Below are 23,934 nucleotides of genomic sequence, written 5' to 3'. Positions count from 1 at the left end.
CTCAAACTATAAATGCTCATGTTTGAAGATGCGCGTCAGAATCATGTCAAAGGTTGATGAGTATTTTGGAGCCAATTTTGTTTATGCTGTTCTTCTAGGAAGCCCTGTATGAAAACACGTGTGGCCACCTGCCAAGGGACCTGCAACAAGTTTTTTGGTGGGAAAGTAAAAAAAACTGGGATTATTCTTTCATTTCTATTTATTTACCTTCTTCAACTAGTACTGAAGAAATCAACTCTGTCCCTTTAATAGAAAAATTACTCCATCGGCTATCCTTTGTCTCCCCCCCATATATCATCACCCTCCCACTCAGTAGCTCTCCATCCTCTAGCTCTCCATTTGCTGCTCCTCCTGGCAGCATCTACACTCACGGCTGAAAGGAAGAACTGAAACCACGGCGCTCTGTGCGACTCATAATCCATGCCATTTAGGACATATGCAGAAACAGCCACTTCCCCTCCTCATCTGCACTGGAAAAGGTAGAAAAGCTTTCATTCTTTTTTTTTTTTTAATGTCAAGCTTTTTGATTCACAGCAATGATGTATTGGCGCAGTAACCTCTATATTTACCAGGGAAAATGTACTTACTCAGGAATACTGTATACATTTAAGTACAAATGAGAATATTCCTACTGTTTTAATATAATATTTAAATATTTTTTTACATAGAAAAATTATGTTTCCAAGGCTAAAGTCTGCAGTATAAACCTTACTAAAACTCAGATATTTTTCTGGCACTTAACTCACCTTTTGGTGTTTGCAGTGTAATAGAGGAAACGCTGGTGACTGTGGTGTTTAGTGAGGTTGTGAACTCAGACTTTGTACCTGGTATAAAGTTGGTTTTGAGGCAGTGCAGAGGTGAACTGTAGATCTTATCTCATGTTAAAAATCTGTGGTGCACCAAAATGTCAAGTCAAAAAAAAAGGGAAAGAAATAGTGTGCTCGTGGTAATAAATTAATGATCATGTGGCGTTGGAGGGTTGAAGCTGTTTGGCGGCCTCTGCAAAGGGTGGTATTAGCACACCAAGGTTATTCCTCACTCCCCCAATACTGATGTGTGATCGACTTCTTTGGAAACTCATAGCATGTTGGTTCATGCTTAGTGCTGCTTGTTGCACCCCTGGTTTACAGAAGTGTCTGGGATTCCCCTGGACCGAAACACTCTCACTTCTTCTGTTTGCACATTTCCTCCGCAGCTTCTCCCTAAATCAAAAGATTAAGGGTTGCTCTTCCTTAATGTAATTGAGGGTGTCGTTTGATTAATAAATGTGGAAATTGTGTACTTTTGAAACCCACAGTGAAAATATAGCATCAAAAAATATGCGGCTTTTCAACAAATAGATAAATTTTTGGACACTAGTACATTTATTTGATTTTAACATGGATATTCACATTATAGAAAAACACTTTTGCTCTAAATTTTTCTTCTTGTAATTTAATGTTGTGTGCTGGAGACATAAAGCTTCGTGGGCAAAAAAAAAAAATTAAACCTGATTTTATTCTATGTGAGAAAGTCAATGATGTCATAATAATGGCATCGCACAGATCTATGCATATAGATGTATTATCTTCTCCAAAATGGACACAGTGTCACTTCTGTATTACATGTCCATACTTCTGTTTTGCTCTACCAATGTGGACAGCAGCAGTACATGACTTCACAGTCGTTGATCGAGGAGAGTGTGATTCCCAGCACAACACGCGAGGCATGATCACAGAAGGGTTCTTCGCCAAGCTGCTGCTGTGTGACACTCTCATGGCCCAGGAATAGCACTGAGATTAGACAAGAACCTAAACCCTTCATGTTATTTTTATGAGTTCATAATGACATCAATTGCCAAGACCCCCGAAGCGTCAAAACCATGGCAGAGCTGAAGACACAGTGTCTCCTCACCTCTTCTGTAAATATTGACAACAATTTGAACATAAACTTTCGAATTAGGATTCACTCCAGAAGCCTGTTGTTACTGATTTTCTGTCCAGTTCTTGTGTAATTTGGCAAACCTCAGCCTTCACCTCTCCCTGTTTCCCTTCCTTAAGAATGGCTCTTGACAGACACCTTTCCTCTGAGACCATTTGTGAGACTTGAACATAAGATGCATCTCTCAAATGCATCATGTGTCAGGTCTTTCCTAGATTTGATTCGCATACTGATCCTCTGCTGTAGATAGTTTTTGTAGGCCAGTCTCCTACATTTTTTTTAATAACGCACTGCACACTATGCTGAGATATGCCATGTTTTTGCACCACGTATTGCACCCAAAGCAGACAATGTCCAAAGAAAAAGTTTGAAAGACCTTCGGGAAGCCTGGACCCACTGCTCCAGAAAGCAGCCTGGCTCTTTGGAAGCAAAACATAACGGAATGAGGAGTGGCACAGCACTTTGACAAATGACACAGAGGTCACAGGACAGGATATAGACCATTATGTGTCCAAATGCAGAGATTGTTCTCCATCAAGCTTTTACTCAAAATACATAATTTAACAAGAGCCAATGAAGGCTAAGCTGTGGCAGTCTGCAAGTAAACCCAGAATTTGCCAACATCTATTTCCCTCATCACACAGAGTCAGACAGGACTGGTGAGCTCAGCAAGGCACGCATATTTTAAGTCACTTTGCACTCTTCAAGAGGGCCTTTTTTTCAATAATCCATTATGCATAGCAGCTCTGGCTCTCCCTGGTATTTCTCCTACCTTTTTGACGTCAGTTGCCATTTGTGAGGGTTACCCTGACAACGGCCTGCCTCCCCGGGAGATGTCTGGTGGATAAGACGGCCCCGATAAAGCCTTTTACTGTTGCTACACATTTTAATTGCCTCTGATACTGTGAAAGTATTACATGGGGGTGTGATGGCATGTGGCCTAAAATCGAAACATCGGGATTAAAAAAAACCCAACATTTAGGAGGTGGGGGATTGACGTCCCGTTATCTCCACTCGATCGGATCCCCCACGTTTTGGGGTCATTATTGAGCAGTCCTGTGAAACTGAATTGGATATGATAGATCTATTTTTGAGCACACTGTTCTACACAAGACACATGCATTACCCAGTTTAAAAATGTCATATATAAAGGTGGTGTAATATGAGAAAAGATCACTGGAATTCCCCTGAACAATATGCACACAGATTTATGATATGAGGCAGAAAGATCAGATATTATCCTGGTGATTTTATATTATTATTATTTATTAACTAAAATGAAAAACAAACCCTAACCCCCTCCCCTTATGGATTTCCAAAAACGTCAGTGATAATACGCTGAAATGTATTATTACAGCATGCTGAGAATTTTGTATCCACGCTGACAAACAGAAAAATCTAAATTGTGCCGACCTGTTGATGGTTTTGGGATGACTTGTAGTCAGCAGTATACAGGTACGTCAGTTCTTGCTGTTTCTCCTATGCCATAAAATCATCGTAAAATTCAAATGATGTTATTCACTTGCATGACTGCTATGCTTTGAGCTGTGTTGCTAAATTCGAATAAATGCAAAAATGTACAACAACACAACAAAGCTACTGTACACAATACCTGTTCCAGGCTCCAGGAAACTATTTATAGCCTCGGCAACATGTGTGTCTTTCTTTTTTTCACACACCAGGCTATTGATGTTCTATTTTTACAGTGTCAATTTGCTCCCCCCAACCCAACCCTGCTTCTTCCTTCCTGGTTGCTAAGCAATGGACCAAGGGACCTGATTGGCCTAGGATGTGCTTTTGGACACACTGACTGCGATTCTCAGCTGGTTAATGAATTCAGTCTTTTTTGCTCACTATACAGAGAGAACACAAGCTGACTTCTTCTTAGGCAGTTATCTTCCATTTAAAACCAATCTCTGATCCAAAACACTACAAAAACGCAAAACAAAAAAAACGACAGCACTCAGTGTTGACTAATGTAGCACATGACTAGAGCTGAGCTGTAGCGGTGTTCAGGCTGCATGATTTAGCTCTACCTTGTGCAATTAGGAGTCTATTTTTGCATAACTTCAGACATGATCTGACAAAACGCTAAAGGGTGACCCAGTATTATGTCATCTGTGAAACCGGCTGGCTTAAACTTGTTAGTACAACTTTACAAGCACGCTATAAATGAAACAGTAATACTAAATCCACTTAAATGTTCTGATTATCTTTATTATGACTGATAAGATGTATTTTCTATAACACATGGGCAAATTATTGATTGTGGTTTTGGCAGGTGTCATCCTACGGATCGAATTTCTATTTTGCTAAATGCTGTAGAATGTGTGGTTTTAATGTATGAATACAGGCTAATGAATAAAACATACTGTGAATAATATCCTGTTCCGAGGCTGTGCAAATTAACACTGTAAAATAAAGAAAATGTAATCCCATTGGCACTAATGGCAAACCATCCAAGGCATATGTCTCTGCTATCATGGTAATCCTAATCCTCATACTACTGCTGTGTGTATGAATTAAATTAGACTTAATCTGCCCCCATGCAACTCCGAAAGGAAACCAGGCGCTGGAAAACTTTCATCTCCTTTCCATTGATTATGGCTCGTGCAGAGATATGGAAAAGCCTATCCCACTGCTCCCTTTCATTGGCCCCATTAAATATTCATCCTGTCCTAATGGAGAGAGATCGTTTTCAATGAACCCACTGCAGGCCAACTGCTGTGTGCCAGGGTGAGACTTGGCACAGCTGTCTCCTGAGGGATTTCAGTTTGTTTTAGACAGATTTATAATTCTAACTCACTCATTAGATTTGTCTGAATAGTAAAGCAACGAAATCCATTAAACTGTCAAGAAACCAAAGGATGACTAGAGAAAGTAGACAAATATTTCTGCTACTTTGATGATGAAGAGCGAGCTATGTTTGTCATACACATTTTAGAGCTGCACTTACCACTCATTTTTGATTTTGATTAATCGGTTCATTTCTTGTCTGGCCTTTCACGGTGCGAAGCTCTACAGCAGACCTGCAGGTACCTTCACGTCTCAGCCATCGCTAGTCTATGTGGTCACAACTGTTGCTGTTGACAGACTACATTCGTGAAGTTGTTAAAAACACTGCAGTCTCCTCACCTTTCACTTCTACTGCAGTGTCTGCGTTATTTACTCAGTTTGTATTTGAATGAGAGGGCAAAGGTGGAGTTTGCAAACCTTAGATGACTGTCGTTTGAATCACTACAATGACTGGCTTTTTAGGTCTAATATTTGTTTCCTGTATCCCATTCGGTTCCTTTTTGTAGAGGGAGCTGCCAGACGGTACCATTTCGCCCGTAGGGTGTACGAGTCATTATAGATATTTTTAGAGCTAGTTAAAGTGTTGTTAATGATTCCTCGAGATTATTGACGTAATTATAACTAATTTAGTACGACATTGTTACACTACAAGTTGTTGTATTAACAAGGAAACATGAATATGAATGTGTCATGTAGCGGGCACCCCTCAGCGTAGGCTGTTGCTATGTTCCCACTTTCATGGGTGTGGTGATTAGCCTGCTTGGTGAAAATTTTAGTCAAATCCGACACGAGTCGCGCTCGCTTCTGACCATTTAAACCGATTAAAACGGGCTTAAAATTAGCACGGCTCCCTTTGCGATTCCCTCACAGCTGGGGCCATGGTTGTCGTGTGAAAACGGATCGGTGTGACTCGGACTGAAGGACGGACGGAGCCCCAAACCGCCTGTTTTCAGGTGAGGACGTGCACTCAAGTCTTGATATTTTGGTGGCGTTTTTTTTTTATTTTTCTTTTACAAACGCTATTTCCTGCTCTGGTCGCGGTTGTTTTTGTTTGTTTTACATTGAGCTCGGCTGATATGCAAAAACCGCCGTTAGCTGGTTCGCTCCAGGCAGCAGTGTTGAAATAACTGTTCCCGGGCTGCGCTGTTTTCTTTCTCTAAGCTAAAAGCTTTACGTTGTTGAAATTTCTCTGCTCACCAAACGCGGCCTTTTACACACTGTCAGGCGGAACTGTAGGGGCAAAACCCTTCACTGGGCAGACAGCAGTTCAGATATTTCCATTTCATACATCTGGTTCTCTCATATGTGGCTGCGTAGATTTTCTTTTCCTTTTCTACTAAATATACATGACAGCCTTCCTCTGAGCATCAACTGGTGCCGCGCCGTTTGGCTCCTGCTCTTTGGTCCGTGTGTCACGGATGTATTCAGTGTCTTTACACGTTTGTAAAAATGGAATACATTTTGCTTTTGGTCTTTGCATAGTAAAGTGTTTCACTGTTTAAACAAAAAGCTTTTAAATGTGGGGAAAGCTAGACCGGCTAGCTGATTGGTCGATAAGATGATCGGAAGGATGACCACAAATGTCCGCAGCTCGGTGTTTCGCAGAGGTTCATGTCCTACTATAAACTGAGTATGCTCGGGTTTGGGCCTCTGCTTTGACCCAGAGCAGTGTGACGCTTTGGGGGGATTTTATTTAAGCATTAACCTACTTCAGAACGAGTGTGGAAGCAATGAAATCATAATCATGGCGCATATTTCCTGTGCAGTTTCATATGTGCTCTAGTTATTGCAGGAAGCCTCACCATACGGGACATTTTTCAGATATTTGCTTCATTCTCTAGATGTCTGGAATAGTCTGTAGGTCACCTGAACAAGTTCACACCTGTGGAGTTGCCCTGCTGCCTCCTACTCACTTCAGTAGGTGCACATTCACTACAAATCACGTTTTGTCTTTTTGGTGTGTTTTCTAACAAATAACCCAGCACGTGGCATCAGCTGAAGACAAACAAACAAAAAATCTAATACTAGTCAATCTTATCTAGTAATCGGAAGCTCGGTGGTTCGATCCCAGATATTGATGCCTTCATCTGAGGGTGATAGAGCACTTAGACAAAGCAAAAAGACCTTGTGTGAACAAGGCATATTGTATAAAGTGCTTTGAGTGCTCGCTAGACAAGAGCCTGAAAAACGTTGGTTTAGAGCACTGATTGATTCCAAGTAATTAAAATTTTATCACAAGGTGTAAGTCATTCTTTTTAATAATAAGAGGATTTGTGCTGTATACAGGTATAAGATATGATTTCAGAAGTCATAATATGGACAACTTACTGTAAGCACTGGTATAAGGTGCTCACAGCAGGCCCAAGTGTGTCCACACCTGGATGTTGGTAAACCTCCTGCTCATTTTATTTTGCCGTGCCCCTAAAGCTGCTGCTCTGTTAACCAAACTAGACCACTGTGTGTTCTCACAGTTGGATTTTTCTGATTCAGATCTCATAGGATTTGCCTTTGGAGTTCCCATGCTGTCCTTAGGTGTAGTTCTGCCTTAACATGAACTACTGTGTCTGTGTGTCTGCAGGAGCAGACACTGAACAGTCTGACACGGATGTAGAGTTTAGTGAGCGAGCAGTGAACTTATGTGTCTTGGAGTTGGATACAGTTCAGATAACGTTTGTATTCCTCACACATGATAAACACAGACAGGTTCGCAGTATTGATTAAGTCATAAAAGCAGCAACAGCAGCCAGTATCATAGTCAAACTATTAAACTATTAATTAACATTCAAAGAAACAAAAAACAGTGAGTTTAAAAAAAAAAAAGATTATTATACTGCAGGCTTTGAGGCCATGTGTGTTTTTTCTGTTACTGTAACAAATCTAAATGTCATTTTAATATATTGTAGTTTTTATTTATTTTATAGATTTCTCGTGTCTTAATTAAAATGTTCTTTGTCCTGATGATTTGATGCTTTGTGAAACACTTTGTGAACTATATTGATCAGTACTTAAGTCATTACTCCTTACATTTGATTGCTGCTGTTAATGAGAAGTTATTAGATAAAAGTCACTTTGGCTTTATAGCTAAACATTTTGTGCACAAACACTGAGTGATGCTTAAGCTGTTTGTTGAGATTATTCTCAGTGATTTACCAGGTGACACATTCACCTGTAATGTGAAAGCTCTGCGGTATGAGACCAGGAGGAGACACACCCGGGCTCGGGGCATCAGCAGCTAGTGCTGGGCCCAGGCCTGGAGTCTTTGCACGATCAAAGATGCACATCTGTCCGCTGTCCTGATCCTTTGGGAAATAAGGGAGCAGCCGAAAATGCCTGTGGTCAGTTTTCAAAATAAAATGTAGCGTTTGTGATTATTTCCACCAGTGCCTTTCTGTCTTACATGTCCACAGTTTGAAGCAGGCAGCAGATGTTTTATCCCAGTTTAGGCACCGCGGTGTCCTGTCGGCCACTGGGAGCACCAGGCTGAACAAGATGAATGAATGCACGGAGGGCTGTGTGCTTGGATGTTGTGCAGAGAAGTAGCAATTGTGGCCTCCCGTGGCCTATCGCAGAGGCCCCAAATGTGGCGGCGGTGCCAAGCAGACCTATCTGCTATACTGGCACCACATACTAAACAATGGGCAGCTGCAACACACAGCTCCGCTTTTGTTGCGGCTGATCCTGGGCCATGATCTAGGTCTTTGTAGGCCAGCTCACTGGCTGCACGCATGACTCAAATCACACAAGTGGAGGGAAAAAATACACACATACACAAACGACCCGAGTTTCACAACTGTAAGTCACTACACGTAAATGTTGTATGAGCGTGTGTTTTGCCTGTCTTTGTGCTTACGACAGCACTTTCATGTGTTCTGTTTTAGCTGCTGAATGAATAATAATCACTACTGGAATATGAACATTCATGTGACACTCCCATAAATCAGTGCTTGCAGTTTTATTCTGGTTGGATATCCTTCTGTCTGTCAGCATTATGAAGCTGAATTATTTCTCACGTCATCTCCCAGCATAACCAGGAGGTGGAGAAGGTCAAACTGGGTGTTATGGTCCTCCACGAGAGGCACATGGTGACGTGGCAGAGAGGTACAGGGTAGTGGATCCAAAGCAGTGATAGCGTGGGTGCACATCACTGGAGAGCTGACGCCCAGACCCTTCTTAGTGGGGGTTGCGTCAGCTGGAGAAGCGCTGAGAGCGTTGCAGTGCCTGTCAAAGACCCCGTTGGCTGAGCCAAGGCCACGACGAGCAGTCGAGGTCTCTGTTGTGTCAGTGCAGTGGAAAAACGGGCCAAAACCAGCTCAAGTGATGTCGAGATAAAAGTCATCTGAACTGTATAAACATCTTATCATTATCTTATGTTGTTTACCTGCCTTTTTTTCCACGATTGTGCTCATGAATTACCTCGTGTACCACGGCTTTAAAGCATCTGCAAAACTGAAGCTGAAACACAAACATCCTCCTCGTTACATCTGCACTGTTTCCTGTGAAGAGGAAAGACTGAACTTGGTTTAATTGTTGAATTTTAGAAAACGGGACTAAAAATGTAATCTCCCTGAGTTTGTCTTCTGGACTGTGAAACAGAGTGGAAAGTCAGGGGGCGGGGCGAGGTATGTTGGAGCCGTGTGGAGGGGGGGTTGCTGTCCAAACATTTCCAAGGAGTGTGTAAGTGCTCTGTGACCCACATTCAGACTCCCCAAGGTAAAGGAAGTGGCAACCGGCATGTGCGCGTGCATGTTTGTGCGCATGCATCTGCAAAGGGATGACGCACTTAACCCTGACACACACATTTAGATAGACACTCACACACAAACTAAAAAATATATGCTTTCTTTCCCCACTTGGACATGTTATCAAATAGACAATCCAGATCTGCCCACAGTACACAACAGAGCACATTCAACACAAAAACACAGACTGCGGGCGGAGCAGCCAGTGCAATGCAGCAACACAAAAGGCTGATTGAGCCAGTAAAGGTCAGAGCCTGGCTCAGATGGCCTTTTGAACCAGACTGAGGAGGGTGTTTGAAGAGCCAGACCACCCTTGGAGCTCCGCCCGGCCCCACCCTCTGCAGCACCTTCTTCTTTGGTGTGAACCCAAACAGGATACTTGTGTTTGTTTCCCATCCTTCAACCTAAAAGTGTTTCTTCTGTCTTTCTTGCAGGCGTCAGCTGGTAAAGTGTGCGTGAGTGCGTGTGTGTGTGCGTGTGAGTTTGCATGCGTGTGTTTTCCCAGCGTAGTCGGTGTTTGGAGCAGAGCGTGGCCCATCAGCGAAACAATGAGCGAGCTGGAACAATTGCGACAGGAAGCTGAGCAACTACGCAATCAGATTCGGGTACGACGACATGCTGTTTGTGCTTTTTTTGTTTATATTGTTGTTTTTGTGTGTGTGCATACATCACACGTGCGCCTCTGTGTGTTCACTGCATGCAGCGACACTGTGACGTGTGTAACTTTTGTCAGACCGTCACTTGAATAAACATCAGTCGGTCTGTGTGATTGCTGTTTGATCATCTCTGCGACTGGCGGTGAATCACAGCAGGTTTAAACACATTGATGAGCCGTTTGCTACGTGGTGGTTGAATACGCTAACATTTCCCGTTTTGTTACGTTGCAGGATGCCAGAAAAGCCTGCAGTGACTCCACTCTGTCACAGGTACGAGTTTAAGGTTACTATATATCTATAAATGCATTTACCATTCGGTTCATTGGTAGATCTTTTTGCCACACGTGTTACTTGTGAATAATGTGTGATAATTACATAAATTTGATCAATTATATCTCATGTAAATCAGAATAAAAACCGGGGATCTCAGTGTGTCAGTATTTACACATGCTGTCATTGGATCCATATAAATATCCCACAGACGTGCAGCAGCGTGAGCTCGTCTAACGTTCGCCCCGCTGCCTCGTCGACAGATAATGGCCTGTTTTTGGTGTCCACTGATGAGTGTGTGTGAGCCTTCTAGTGTAACCGCTGACACTTCTTCCTGTGTTTTGGCAGATCACAGCTGGTCTGGACTCGGTGGGCCGGATACAGATGCGGACGCGACGCACTCTCAGGGGCCACCTGGCCAAGATCTATGCAATGCACTGGGGGAGTGACTCCAGGTAGTGTGCTGGTTATACAGACAACAGAATTATTAACTGCAGCCAGGATGTGAAATTCACTCGAGCAATGTTCTTTTTCTGCTCTTTCATTGAGCGTCTGCTTACTACTAGAGATGGCACGATACCACTTTTTTATGTCCGATACGATATCATAAATTTGGATATCTGCCGATACCGATATGAATCCGATATAGTGTTTTTTAATCAACAAAACTGTTTTTTAATATCTTGCTGCATTTTGTATAAGTTCATACTCAAGTTTAAAACAACAACTACACTAAAGCTATTCTGTTATACCTGTATGCAAAAAAAAATATTTCATAGTTCAGCAATACTGATCAATCTAATAAACTTAAACCTACACCATCCTCCCTATTCTGGTATTTTAAAGAGTACTTAGCGTAAATATTAAGCAACCTAACTAATAGGGTTCCAACTCCCAGCAACAACAAAAATAAAAAAAATAAAAAATAGGGAACCACCCCTCACACTCCACCTCATGATGCTTAATCGACGTAATCAACTTTAATTTGATGCAGTGTGAAAAAAAAATGCACAGAAATCAATTATTTTTCAAGAAATATTAAATAGATTCAACATCTTTCTTCAACAAAATTGCAGACTGCACAGATGGTACCTTCCCAAAGGAAAAAGTACTATAGCTTACTAGGGTATATATATTAGACTTAATAGTTACTATATACAGTAATGGACTTCTATTCATTTTACATCAAATTAAAACTTTGGGTGTCAGATAATTATTTATTAAAAGCTCGACATTTTAAATGAGAATAAGAAAGAAAAGTATGTCTTTGTGCCCCCTTTTCCCTGTTCATGCCCTATCGGCCCCCCTGGCTAAACTTTGCTAGATCCGCCCCTGCACAGTTACCAGCGTCAGCTACGTAGAAAAAGATCCTGGTGTAGAAAGTAATATTAAATAAATTCTAACAACAGCTGATCAAGCTTAAACGTGCTGCTGTTGTTCAGCCGCTGGTTTCCTCTTTCTGGTGCAAAGTGGGCCAAAAACAAACCAGAGAGACGGACTCGCGACAGAAAAGCCGATCAGCTGATCATTAAGCAGTTTCATGATTGAAGTAGCAGCAAGAAGAGGCAGTCGCTCCATATATCACTTGTTAAGCTTAACGTGGGAATGCTTTACAAACATTCAGAGATGGACTTACACATAGGGCTGGGCCATATTATACCGTTCACGGTAATACCGGTATAATGTTAGGCAACAATAGGAAAATGAAATATCGCGATAGAATATGAGTAAAACGCGCATGCGCAGTGCCTTTGTTTTCATACGCACATGGCCGATTGTTGAGTGAAACAGATGAACCAGAATTGGTTTGTAAAAATGGTGCAACTTCAGTGATGTGGAACTGGTTTGGTGTTTGTCCGTCAGATACACGACAAAGCACATTTTTTTGCAGAACATGCAAGCGGCCGTCGTTATTGTCGTATTTGTCGGACTAAGATGCTCTTAAATCTGGGAGTAATCTGGGTCCTAAACTCCTTAATTCTTCAGTTCAAACGAACACTGCAGCATCACTGAGCGTTAAAAACTGTCTAAATTCTTTCATCTTTAATAAAACGATCAGCATTGCTGCTTTACCAGGTGTAACTATGAAGTTTAACTTCCAGGCATCCATTAAAACAAAATTTATTACATTTAACAGAGTTAGAAGTTAGCGGGAAGCTAGCGGAAGTTAGCTCGCTAGTTACCTAAGCATGATATTGCATGTTCTGACTGAGAGATTTCTGAAAAAAATCAAACGTACAGCTCTGCTATCACTTCCAACATAAATGAAGACAGGAAACTAAACAGCAGTGACGTTTGTAGGGTTACTGAAGTTGGGCTAGCTGGTATATAATGATGTGCTACGTAATCGCTAGCGACACAGCTATGTTAGCATAACATAAACAGGGAAGCTGGAGGACGAACACTAACACTTTTCCACTTATAAAAGTTAACGTTAAGGTTCCTCATGGTTAGAGACAAATGCAATCGCATGGCAGGGTGCTGTAAACAGACCAAACTTCAGTCAGGAGAACAACTGAGATAATCCATCCACAATACGAGGTTAGTCATTAATATACTGCAACAACATGGGAATAGAGCAGCTGCCAGAGAATTCAACATTAATGAATCAATGGTACAGAAGTGGAGGAAGCAAGAAGAATGAGTTTAATAAAGTTTGATTTATCTGACTGCTTTGTTTCGCTTGATGTGCCTTATAATCCCGTGCACCTTATGGTCCGAAAAATACGTATTGCATACTGCAGTTTAATTTTGCAAAGCACCTCTTTTTAACTTCAGTGGATATTATATATGGTTATGCTCAGGATATGTCAGCCCATTTCTACTGGAAATGCCTTTGGGTTAAACTTTCAGCAAGGAATTTGTATTTGCACTGTTACATTTTTATAAAGCTTTAATGTACATAAAAACCAGCTTCTTGTTTAAGTGAAAATAAATGGAAGGTTTTCTTTTTGCGCTAGTAATGTTGTGGAGTTGTATTTTGTCTCGCATCAATTATATCGTCAGTTATATCGTTATCGCAAATTTTCAAATATATATCGTGATAAATATTTTTGGCCATATCGCCCTGCTCTACTTACACACTTGCTTTACTTCTCTCGGGGATAACTTTGTCGGAGATGAAATGCCGGGTTGCTAGCGAAGCTCCAAATGCTATCCAGACCACCGACAGGTCCCGCATGCCACAGCCGCTCTATCACGTGATGCATACTGCTCCGAGTGCTAACGTTCTGAGGTGAGTTACGGCGCGTTGCAAGTTTTGTGAGGTGCTTTCGTGATATTTAATGGATCGGATTACATTTTTTATTTTTCTCCGATATCCGATCCAGTAATTTAGGTCAGTATCGGACCAATACCGATACGTAATATCGGATCGGTCCATCTCTACTTACTACGGCTTTGGTTTTTGTTGTATTGGAGCATTCGTACATTAATCACTCAGCTGTTTTCTGCTGGAGGAGTCCAGAGCAGTGAATGTTGGACTTGTATTCACTGAGATGCTGCTTCGCCTGATGGCATCTTTTCTGAATTGGCAGTAGTTGATCTGCTTTGTCTCTAGCTGGCAGTGCTGGCACTGAATTTGAGTTCTGGTTGGTCAGTAACAGAATGACCGTGGTCAGACTACATGGAGTCTGCCTGTGGGGCTGATGGTCTGCTTTTTATTGAAATCAAATATGAACACACCTTTAGAAAGCAGTCATAACCATAAATCCTCAGTCACATCCTGGGTTAATCTCTGTTGATGCTTCATTTATACAACATTTATTAACAGTTTGTAGACCAACACAAGCTCCAGGTGAAAGTGTGCTGCACAGCAAAAATGAATTTACAGTCGTGAGGTTCACAACCTCTCGTATTTATTGCTGTTAAAAATTGTATCTTTGTGTGTGTGTGTCACTCTCTTTCTTTGTGTCTGTCTTCCAATGCAATGCACTGGTGCAGTGACGACAGTCCCAGGTGTGGGGCTAAACTACTACCACTACTGCTGTTCATGTTTTTACTGCTACCTGTCTATTAATATGACTAATACCACCATACATGGGACGAGCACCGTTTTACTGTGAGCACAATAGTAATCGCAGCTACCACAGCTTATTTAATAATCTTCTTAAGGATGCAGTTTGTAAGTTCCTAAAATCAGAACATTTTTAAAAATAATTAATATATTTCAAATTTTACCAGTGAGGAAATCTTCAGCTGTCGCTACATGCACTGAGTGCTCGATGAATTCAAGCTTACAAACTGCCTTTTTAACGGTTTGCTGCAGTTATGAGCACTGAGACGGAGCAGTTAATGTCACCATGAGTGTGCATGCACATCACTAATCCTTAGGCAATACGTTGGTAGATACAGATTAATAAGTGTCTCTGTTTTTGTAGTTAGTAGTTTTTATTAACATAAGATGCAGTTTCATTAGAAGGTTCTGCTCAGATGCACAGGTGTGTCCTCGTTGGTGTGTAGGTGTGAATGTGTGCCTGGGTGTGCCTCGCACCCTCCAGGTGACCCTGCAGGTGGCCACTGTTTGTTTTGTATACAGCTACTGACATTTGAGCATGATAGCTCTCCTCTTGATTTGTACCGCAGCACCAACAAGCTACTTCCTGTCCCCGGAGAGATGGAAACACCCAGTCAGGATAGGAGGGAGGGGTTCCAGCTGTTTGTGCATCTGCACCATCTGTAGATCTCGCCCTATCGTACCCATCTCTGACTCCACCTTTTCTCGGGGCTATTTTTGCTGCCGATACATTTAGCCGCCCCACCTCTGCTTCTTTCTAGCGCTTTCCCACCCGACAGTAGACTTTTATGTAACTGGGGTAATAAATATTCCACAGAGTGGGACATTACCTGGGACGAAGAGGCTTCCAGCGGGAGAAGAAGTGAGAGCGTTGTAACCAGGCTGACAGTGCAGCGCAGTAACTTGCAAGGCTGGCTCTCATTGCTTTTAATGAAACTGGGTGCATGCAGCTTAGCTCGTGTAGGCTTTTCACCACGAGCTCAGAGTCACGCTGCTCTTCTCACCTCGTTTTTAGGTTACTTGTCAGTGCATCACAAGATGGGAAGCTAATCATCTGGGACAGCTACACAACAAATAAGGTTTGATTATTTTTGTTGTGATTTTTGTAACATCTACAACTGCACCTGCATTAAGATCCAACCCAGTGCAACGTAAAATAGTGATTTCAGACCCTCATCTCTCACGTATGCATCAGTTAATTATGGCTTCTACTTTCTTTATTTTATTTTGTTTGCAACAGCACCAGATGAAGAAATAGAAGAATCCATCCTTTCATTTCCTTTTTACTTAAGTTCCTATAAGTGAAAATAATGTTTTGATCTAATTTTCATCAGTTGAACTCAGCCTTGAAGCTTTTAGTCAAACTAAGGCACCACATGAAGCGCTTTCACTGTATTTAATAACGAAATCACTTTCCTTTTAATCAGATGCACGCCATCCCTCTGCGCTCTTCATGGGTGATGACGTGCGCCTACGCCCCTTCTGGAAACTACGTGGCCTGTGGAGGTTTGGACAACATCTGCTCCATATACAGCCTGAAGACCCGCGAAGGCAACGTGCGCGTCACCAGAGAGCTACCTGGACACACAGGTAAGCACACGCTCAGCCAAGAAACAAATACAGACGGTTAATTACAAACGAGCACTAGAGCCACATGAAGGGGAAAAGTTAGTGAAACTGTCCGTCAGAGTCTCAGAAAGTCATCGTTTGTGTTTTAGCTCGTAAACACAGGGTGGGGATAAGTGTGAGGATGTTGGGGAGCTCTGCAGAAAGCTGCAGCGATCAGAAGGAAAACCAGAACTGATCCGAAACGTTTGAGTCGTCTCACTAACTCATCTACATGAGCCGGTTTAGAGGCTGGCGTGGAGTCGTTTGATTCATCAATCTTCACATTTCAACTTTATTCTCAGAATGAATAATATTTTTCTTAATGTGGCCCTGATACTCTGTCATAATTCACAGACCCTCAATAAGATCTTTCATATTTCTTTCTTTTTTATTATTTGTTGCTTTTATCGGAGAGTGAAGATTAGACAGGTGAGTCTGGGGGAGGGAGAGACCAGCGACCCTTATATTTATTTATTCTGTTTTCATATTAAACATTTGAATCCAATCTGACTTCTGTACTGTAGCTGTAGATCCTGCATGTCCTGGCTGACGGGGGCCATAAGGGCTTTTCTACAGTGTAGTGGCTCACACCTCCCCAGTTTGATTTCAGGAGGAGACATTAATCCCTTTAGGGTTGCATTAGGAAGCACAGCCAGTGTGAAACATGTGGAAGAGCTGACAGTAGGAGAGAGGAAGTACACAGTGTGAGTGGGGAGCACACAGGAGTCCTCGTCTCATCTGGAACCTTCTGTTTGCCTCCAGGTTATTTGTCCTGCTGCCGTTTCTTGGATGATAACCAGATACTCACCAGCTCTGGAGACACCACCTGGTGAGCAGTTTAAACCATTCAAATATTCCAGTGATGTTTCGCAGTAGACTGCGGACGCTCTTACGAGCTGCGTAACGTGCATGTTGTCATCACAGGAGGTTTGTAAAGCTGCGTGCAGAGCCTTTGATCACTGCGATGATATTGCAATACGATCCATGAATGAGAAAGTCTAATAAAGCATATTTTTCATAAAGAATTCATATGTCTTTCCTGCTTCCTTGTTGCAGTGCATTGTGGGACATAGAGACGGGCCAGCAAACTACAAGCTTCTCTGGCCATACAGGCGATGTGATGAGCTTGTCTTTGAGCCCGGACTACAAGACCTTTGTGTCGGGAGCCTGCGACGCCACTTCCAAGCTGTGGGACATCCGCGACGGCATGTGCAGGCAGTCGTTCACCGGCCACGTGTCTGACATCAATGCCGTCAGCGTGAGTACCCGAGATTTAATCGCAAGGAGACGTGGGAGCGTCGGCGATCACAAAGACTATTGCAGATTGATTATGTCTCAGCATTTTAGAAGTAAATGTGACCTGGTGTTTATCTTTTTTATGAGCGCTTCCGCGTAGCAGACTTCTAGGAAAATTGTGGGCTGATCCTGTGTTTATTCCAAACAAACGGCTGTCACCGTAGCCTGACAGAGAACCGGGATAATACTGGAGCAAATGTTGAGCAGGAAGAGCACCCAGCCAAAGAGGGTGGAGGGTGAAGTCTGACTGAAATGTATTAATAAAGTTATCATTTAGTCAAATGAAAAAGGCTCATTTTAAAAACCTGAAGACGACGTGAAGCCTGGTTAAAGTTCACGGCCTTTATGTCAGCATGATGAAAGCAGAGCGAGTGACAGACTGAAGCTGAGCACCTTCCTGTGGAGGAGCAGTGACGTCAGTGTTTGACAACAATAATCATCAGTGTGTTGGTTGTCATGCTTCCTGTATTATAATCTTTTCCTGGCAGTGTAAAACAGGCATCGTCATAGAAACGACTTCCTTAGAGACAAAACCCTGAAAACGTACAATTCATCACTTATCTGCGCGATCCATGTCCCCCCCCGACAGTTTTTCCCCAATGGGAATGCCTTTGGGACGGGCTCTGATGACGCCACCTGCAGGCTGTTTGATCTGCGTGCAGACCAGGAGCTGATGACGTACAGCCACGACAACATTATCTGTGGCATCACCTCCGTGGCGTTCTCCAAGAGCGGCCGCCTGCTCCTGGCCGGCTATGATGACTTCAACTGCAACGTCTGGGACACGCTGAAGGGCGAGCGTGCAGGTGAGTCACACCTGAACTCTGATTGTGGGTTCTCTACTACTGACAAATGTCAAGAACTTATTCAGCTCCTGTAAACAGTTTGTGTTCATGAAGACGCCCATGTGACTTTTTAACGATCGGTGGCGTCTGTCAGCTAATGACGTGCACGTCAGTGAACCTTGCTGCTTGTGCAAATACAGCATTTCAGATTTCTTATTGTTCAACAGCAGGGTCCGACTGGTCCCATTAAGGTTGTGGTATTATTTAGAGTTGAAGGACTCAGATGAAGTGAGGGAAATGCACGCAAACTGAATTCAACTCTTCTGAAGTGTGTTTATTTAAATTCAAACCAGCGAAACCAGTGGACTTTTGTTTTCGACGAGATAACGGATGTAAAACACGAGCTGATAAATACAGACATCATGAAGGCCTGCATCACTTATACAGCTGATGTTTTAAAGTCACTGCTGACCTGCAGTCTCGATTCTCAGTGGGATGGAGGTTTGTTTTGACCCTACCTGTGACTGTGGTTTGTTTTTCACCCTCCAGGTGTGTTAGCGGGCCACGACAACAGAGTGAGCTGCTTAGGAGTGACGGGCGACGGCATGGCTGTGGCCACCGGCTCCTGGGACAGTTTCCTCCGGATCTGGAATTAAACGAGCCTGTCATACTCAAAAACTACCCCCTCCTCCCTCCACAACCCCACCCGGCATATCCCAACTCATCACTGGGCGGGTGCACACACTGTGTTAGCTGACTCTCCTTAACTCAGCCCCCAGTTATCATCTCTGCTGGTGACCTGTGAGAAAGCACCAGATGTTTAGTTTTGTTCACCGAGCTGTTGCTCAGCAGCAGAAGTCAGAGCGTCCAGGAAAAATGTTACAGAAAAGAAGATTTGGTCCTCACACAAATAATTTTCCAAAGGTATGTGTTACCATGACTAACAACACGATTAGCATCGGTGTCTAACATGTACATTTATATATAAAGACAGTATATACATATATATGTATAGCATTGTGTGTGTATATATGCATCATATATGCATATATAATGTGTATGTATATATTTTTTTAGATTATTTCCAGCCCTTGAGTTGTTTTTTTTTTTTATAAATATCATTTTTGATATTGTATTTTATTTTGAATGGACATACTCATGTAATGCAACAAGATGCCAAATCGTGTGGGAGTTTAAACGGATACAAAGCAGTGTAATGTTTCCAAATTTTCCCGTTGATTTAGTGGCACCGATTCATCGTGCAGGAAAACAGGATCTGACACCTAAACCAAAAATCAAACTCACCTTATTCACCTGTATCTCTGTGTCATGGTTACAGGTGGTGACATCATTCATGCACCCTGTACCTGTAAATGTTGCATTCATGTCAATGATGGCTGTGATCGCTCTCTTTTTAAAAAAAGAACAAAAACCAACAAAAAAAGCCTGAATCCCAGCGTTCCCACCAGTCTTTTATTTTGGAAGGAAGTGATTGGAGTGCTGTGGTTTAAGTCTGGATCCAGCTTTAACCCCAACGTAGAAACTGGTGAATTGTAGACTCAGATAGAAAACTTTATTTTATCCGAGGCCCTGCTTGAGTAGACTGTGGATGCTCAGGGGGCCGCTTCGGTCGCAATGATAGGATTGAAGGAGGTCGTTGCATCCCTGTTTCGTGCGGCCTACGCAATCTGAGATCACGCACCGCCCTTCAAATGACGCCGGTGTCCTTGCGCTGCAAGTGGACACCTTATCCCCGAGCGGCCTTTTAAAGGAGGAGCTTCATGTCAGGACCGCCAAGGACATTAGTGAGTCCATCAGAAGGAGGGATGACTTCCACAGCTCACCGTGACGTTTCTTTTCAATGAAGGATGGGTTGTTTGTCATTAACAAGGTGTGTGACTGGAACCATGGCAGCCACTCCCAAAGTCACAGCAGTGCCACCACAGGCCTGTAACAAGAAGAAAAAACAAAACTACACATTTTTAAGGGTTTAACACTTTCACTGTTTTCAACAGAAACATTATGAACTGTTACATATGGCAAGTGAAATGTACACTTAGTAGAGAGCTAGAAAAGCACTCATGAACTGTAGTACAAATGTTAAACCGTCGAGCACACGTGACTTATTTACACATAGACGTGGTAATTCTGATTTAAGTATTTTCTTATCGTGCATCTTCCATTATTCTCAGCTCCTTAAAAGGCTTTAAACACTCACACATGTGACGTGTGTGAGTTGGACCTATCCATCAGCTGTCTCAGGTGCCTATTTATAGATGTAAACATTGAGCCGCACGGCTGGATAACGAGGGTTGGTGCACCTGTGGATGTGGAGCTATCGTGTCTCCATTCTGCCTTACGATATCATTCATAATCGGAGGTTAAACTAGCTTCAGCTACCGTAATGTTTTTCTCTCACGCTTCCTGTTTAGGCGCTGATCAATAAGAACGTTTTCCCCGTAGAACACTACAAAACGAAGGCGTGCCTGCAGAAAACCCACCGCAACACCACAGACGGCTTAGAACGAGTGCTCAGCAGCACCTTTTATACAACTCTGCTTTCTAATATTACTACTGCAGATCAGTTTGTAGTATGTGTGAGATGCCCGTTTGCCCCCGTGTCAGTCTACTGACCCGCTGCTTCGTCACAGCTTTGCATCATGAAAGTCCTTTTTCAGCAAATGTTAAAAAGCAGTTCTAGTTTTTGAACCTGAGAATATCTTTGTGAGGTGTGTGTGGGGTGTAATCTGATGACGTTTGTGGATAACGTATAGATCCAAGTGTTAGACTGGTGCCAAAGTTACCCACAGACCTTGAGCTGTGAACTGAAAACTACACGTTAGCTCACTGTACTCCAGTGGCAGCCTCCTCCTCTTCCTCCATCAAATCAAAAGTCACCTCAGCGTCTGATTTTAAATCCAGTCTGGTGTTTGATGATCAAACAGGGCGGCTGCTTACATGTGATGGTGATGATGAGGAGAGGACGATGAGTTTTCCCAGAGTGCTGACAGAGCTCATTTTTCTATTCAGGTCGGTGGACATAAGGTGTTCACGGGTCCTCAGCTTGAATTTAAAGAAGCAGTATGAAATTTTAGGAAATGTGCTTTCTTGCAGTCGTATCAGAATATTAAAGTTAATTAAAATGTCACTGGATGCCACTGTAAATACAAACTAATATTCAGACTGTCACAGAAACCAGACAACATAATACATGAATGGGTTTGTTTTTCCAATTTATTGCTTAAAAATGTATTGAGACATTTCTTTCACTGGGAAAAATTCACAGTAACGATGTGCAAGTCTCAAACTCACAAAACCACACATATCAGACGTGATGCATCAGGGTTAAACAGCCAATTCATCACCAGGAACATCCAAAGCCTCCATCCTGGTGTTTGTGATAAGAGTGTGGCCTTCAAACTGCACGATCGTGGGTTAATTACTTGACACTCGTGTGTCATTAGCATAACGTGACCAAAATGTACAAATTAGACTTTATTTATTAATCTAGTGTGACTCTGAGCAGCTGAGTCTGTAAACTGGTAGAGGTGCATTGTCTGTGATGCCTGACAGTAACTAGATGCTGCGTGTTTGTGTTCAGCTTCATAACGGCCTTTGTCACAATTAAAAGTGCTTCTCTTAATGAGGAAAAACACTTTTCTCAACATTTTTCCTGTAAAAACAGAAACAACGTCAAGATTAAATGGACTCGTATTCATACTACCTGAGCTGCATTCAGCCATAGCGCTTTATTCTGAGATCCACACAATGAAGAATAATGAAAGGCAGGGTTTCCTAGAGAGGCAAACGATGACTGTACAGAAATATGCAGCCTCTAAATATTGTTGTGAGATTTTGCCTTCCTTTCGGCGCTTTTAAAGAATAAATAGGATCCATCTCTGCCATCTTAGCGTGCGAGTCCCCGTGCCAGGAAGTGAGTAGACACCTTTCCCACAATGTTGAGCTGTTCCTTTAGTTTTTTCACTTTCATTTGCCAACATTAGCTGTGAAAAAAAAAACACCTCAGCCCTTAACAGCTTAAAAGGAAGGGAGTGTGTGTGTGTGTGTGTGTGGGGGGGGGGGTTGTCTGCATTACTGACAGTGACTTAGCAGACAACCATCGTGTCGCTCTGTAATTCAGCACTATTAGCAGCTGGAACCCGGGAACAGTAATCCTTTTATGTGCCTGTGCCGTTCGCTCATGCAAGTAGAGCAGGAAATTCTTCAGTCAAAAAAAAAAACAAATACAGGTGCTTGACTTCATCTAACTGTTGTATTTACCTGAAGTCTTTTCCATCCCCGCAGCCCTACGTGATGTCCTTATTTGATACTTTTAGAGTCCAAAAGTACCAAAAACCGCAGTGTGTTCATTATTGAAGTAGACTTGACTGCACGCTGTTGTTTTTCAGCAGCTTTGGCGCATGCAGTGCAGATGTTGAACCTCAGAGCAGGCTTGCAAATGTCATTGCTGCACGCGTTCGCAGTATTTTTGGCAAAGGCCGTGCAAGTTCATCAGAAAATGGAAAAGTTGTTTCTGAAAGTCGCTCATCGGAGGAAAAAAGTATTCCCCATTAGCATTACAGGACCACCGCCGCCACCGCATGGTCACAAGAAAATGCACTGCCCTTCAAATCTACTTTGACTTACTGTTCTGAAACTTCCTTCGTTTGATTTTTATTTATTATGTTTTAAGCCAGTAAAGACCAGGGACTTGGTGCCATGATAATTCTCTTACAGTGCTATTGTGTGAAATTATAATCACTTGTTATGGAATAATTTTTATAGTCTTTTTTTCACACCAGACCTTTTTTTTTTTTTTTGTATTTGTACAGTGGCGTGGTGATACTGATATGTTGCCATGAATTATTGTAACCAATAAAAAGCTTTTAACCAAGAAAACATGGATGGTCTTTGCAAACAAATACACAGCGCACACTCACGCAAACTTTCCCGCCCATATAACTGTGAAACACATCTACACACAAAGTCAGTCAGTGAGGTAGTTTGAGCTCAAAATGCTCTTTTTAACTATTATGTAAAGCACATACGAGTCATTTGATCGTTATTTACTTAGAAGTTAAAACAACGCGCAGGTGCCTTTGTCAGGAGTTGCTGTGGAGACTCGTAGCAAATGTCTTGCTAACAAGTGAATCAAGTCATCAAGCTATAAACCACTAATATAAAATGAGTCTGTATTCTTAGGGAACTGCAAACATACTCGGAGAACCTCCGTCCTTAAAAGAAAAACGAAATCCTGCACAGTTCCTATGCCAAGCTGTTTTTTGTTTTGCTTTTATGGCTCTAGTCACACCAAACCAGCCTCCTAATTCAGTGACAGATTACAAGTAGTTGTGGTAACCAAATTGCTGGTTGGAAGCAATGTGTATCCTAATAACCGCACTGCATTCACTCTCAGATTTGCTAAGGCTTGCAAATATTTGCTAATTCCCAAATGCGGCCGATTGCCAAAGCATATCCGAGTCACTCTGTGCAACATGTCTGCAGCGTCTCAGTACAACAGCGGACTCCACTAAACTGGCTGTTTTCTGGTTATGCTCCTACATAAACCTCGGGTGCAGCAACTACATCACTATCAGTGGAGGAATTCCTCTTTCAAATTGATGTAGGTCTGGCTGGAGATTTCTGTGCATGTAGACAGCCACAGGTTGGGCTTTTGATTTTTGCTGTTCATTTTACAGTCAGTAGTCATTATCAGCAGCAGACGGCATGTTATTGTCGACTTCACGCCATTCAATCGTAAACTAGCAGCAGAGTGACTCTAATTTATTGCAATATTGAACACATTTGACCTTTTTTCTGTAAGTGTCCAAAAAGAAACACACAAAATC

At 42.4% G+C, this 23,934-nt stretch overlaps 1 protein-coding gene across 1 annotated transcript; it reads left to right on the top strand.

Annotated features, from left to right (window-relative positions):
- The first annotated feature begins 5,609 nt into the window (after window positions 1–5,609).
- On the top strand, window positions 5,610–22,984 carry LOC146679856 (guanine nucleotide-binding protein subunit beta-4). Its single transcript, XM_085449185.1, has 10 exons — window positions 5,610–5,669; window positions 9,890–10,060; window positions 10,343–10,381; window positions 10,730–10,836; window positions 15,412–15,475; window positions 15,824–15,986; window positions 16,767–16,833; window positions 17,061–17,262; window positions 17,890–18,106; window positions 18,635–22,984. Exons 2-10 carry the CDS (start codon window positions 10,004–10,006, stop codon window positions 18,739–18,741), a joined length of 1,023 nt encoding a protein of 340 aa, XP_085305311.1. The 5' UTR covers window positions 5,610–5,669; window positions 9,890–10,003; the 3' UTR covers window positions 18,742–22,984.
- The last annotated feature ends 950 nt before the right edge of the window (window positions 22,985–23,934 follow it).

Source organism: Copadichromis virginalis, linkage group LG23 (genome assembly GCF_057382275.1).
Source record: "Copadichromis virginalis isolate Kocher_CV1m ecotype Utaka linkage group LG23, C_Virginalis_male_GT1.1, whole genome shotgun sequence".
Lineage (NCBI taxonomy): Eukaryota > Metazoa > Chordata > Actinopteri > Cichliformes > Cichlidae > Copadichromis > Copadichromis virginalis.
Note: the sequence above shows the minus strand (reverse complement) of the source record. Positions and strands in the feature narration are given on the sequence as shown.

What these genes read in the sequence shown, in the direction of transcription:
- LOC146679856 (XM_085449185.1), top strand. Translation starts at nt 10,004, where the DNA reads ATGAGCGAGCTGGAACAATTGCGACAGGAAGCTGAGCAACTACGCAAT. An exon ending in AGCTCTGGAGACACCACCTG is followed by an intron (nt 16,834 to 17,060) that starts GTGAGCAGTTTA and finishes TCCTTGTTGCAG; the next exon opens with TGCATTGTGGGACATAGAGA. An exon ending in GCTGAAGGGCGAGCGTGCAG is followed by an intron (nt 18,107 to 18,634) that starts GTGAGTCACACC and finishes TTCACCCTCCAG; the next exon opens with GTGTGTTAGCGGGCCACGAC.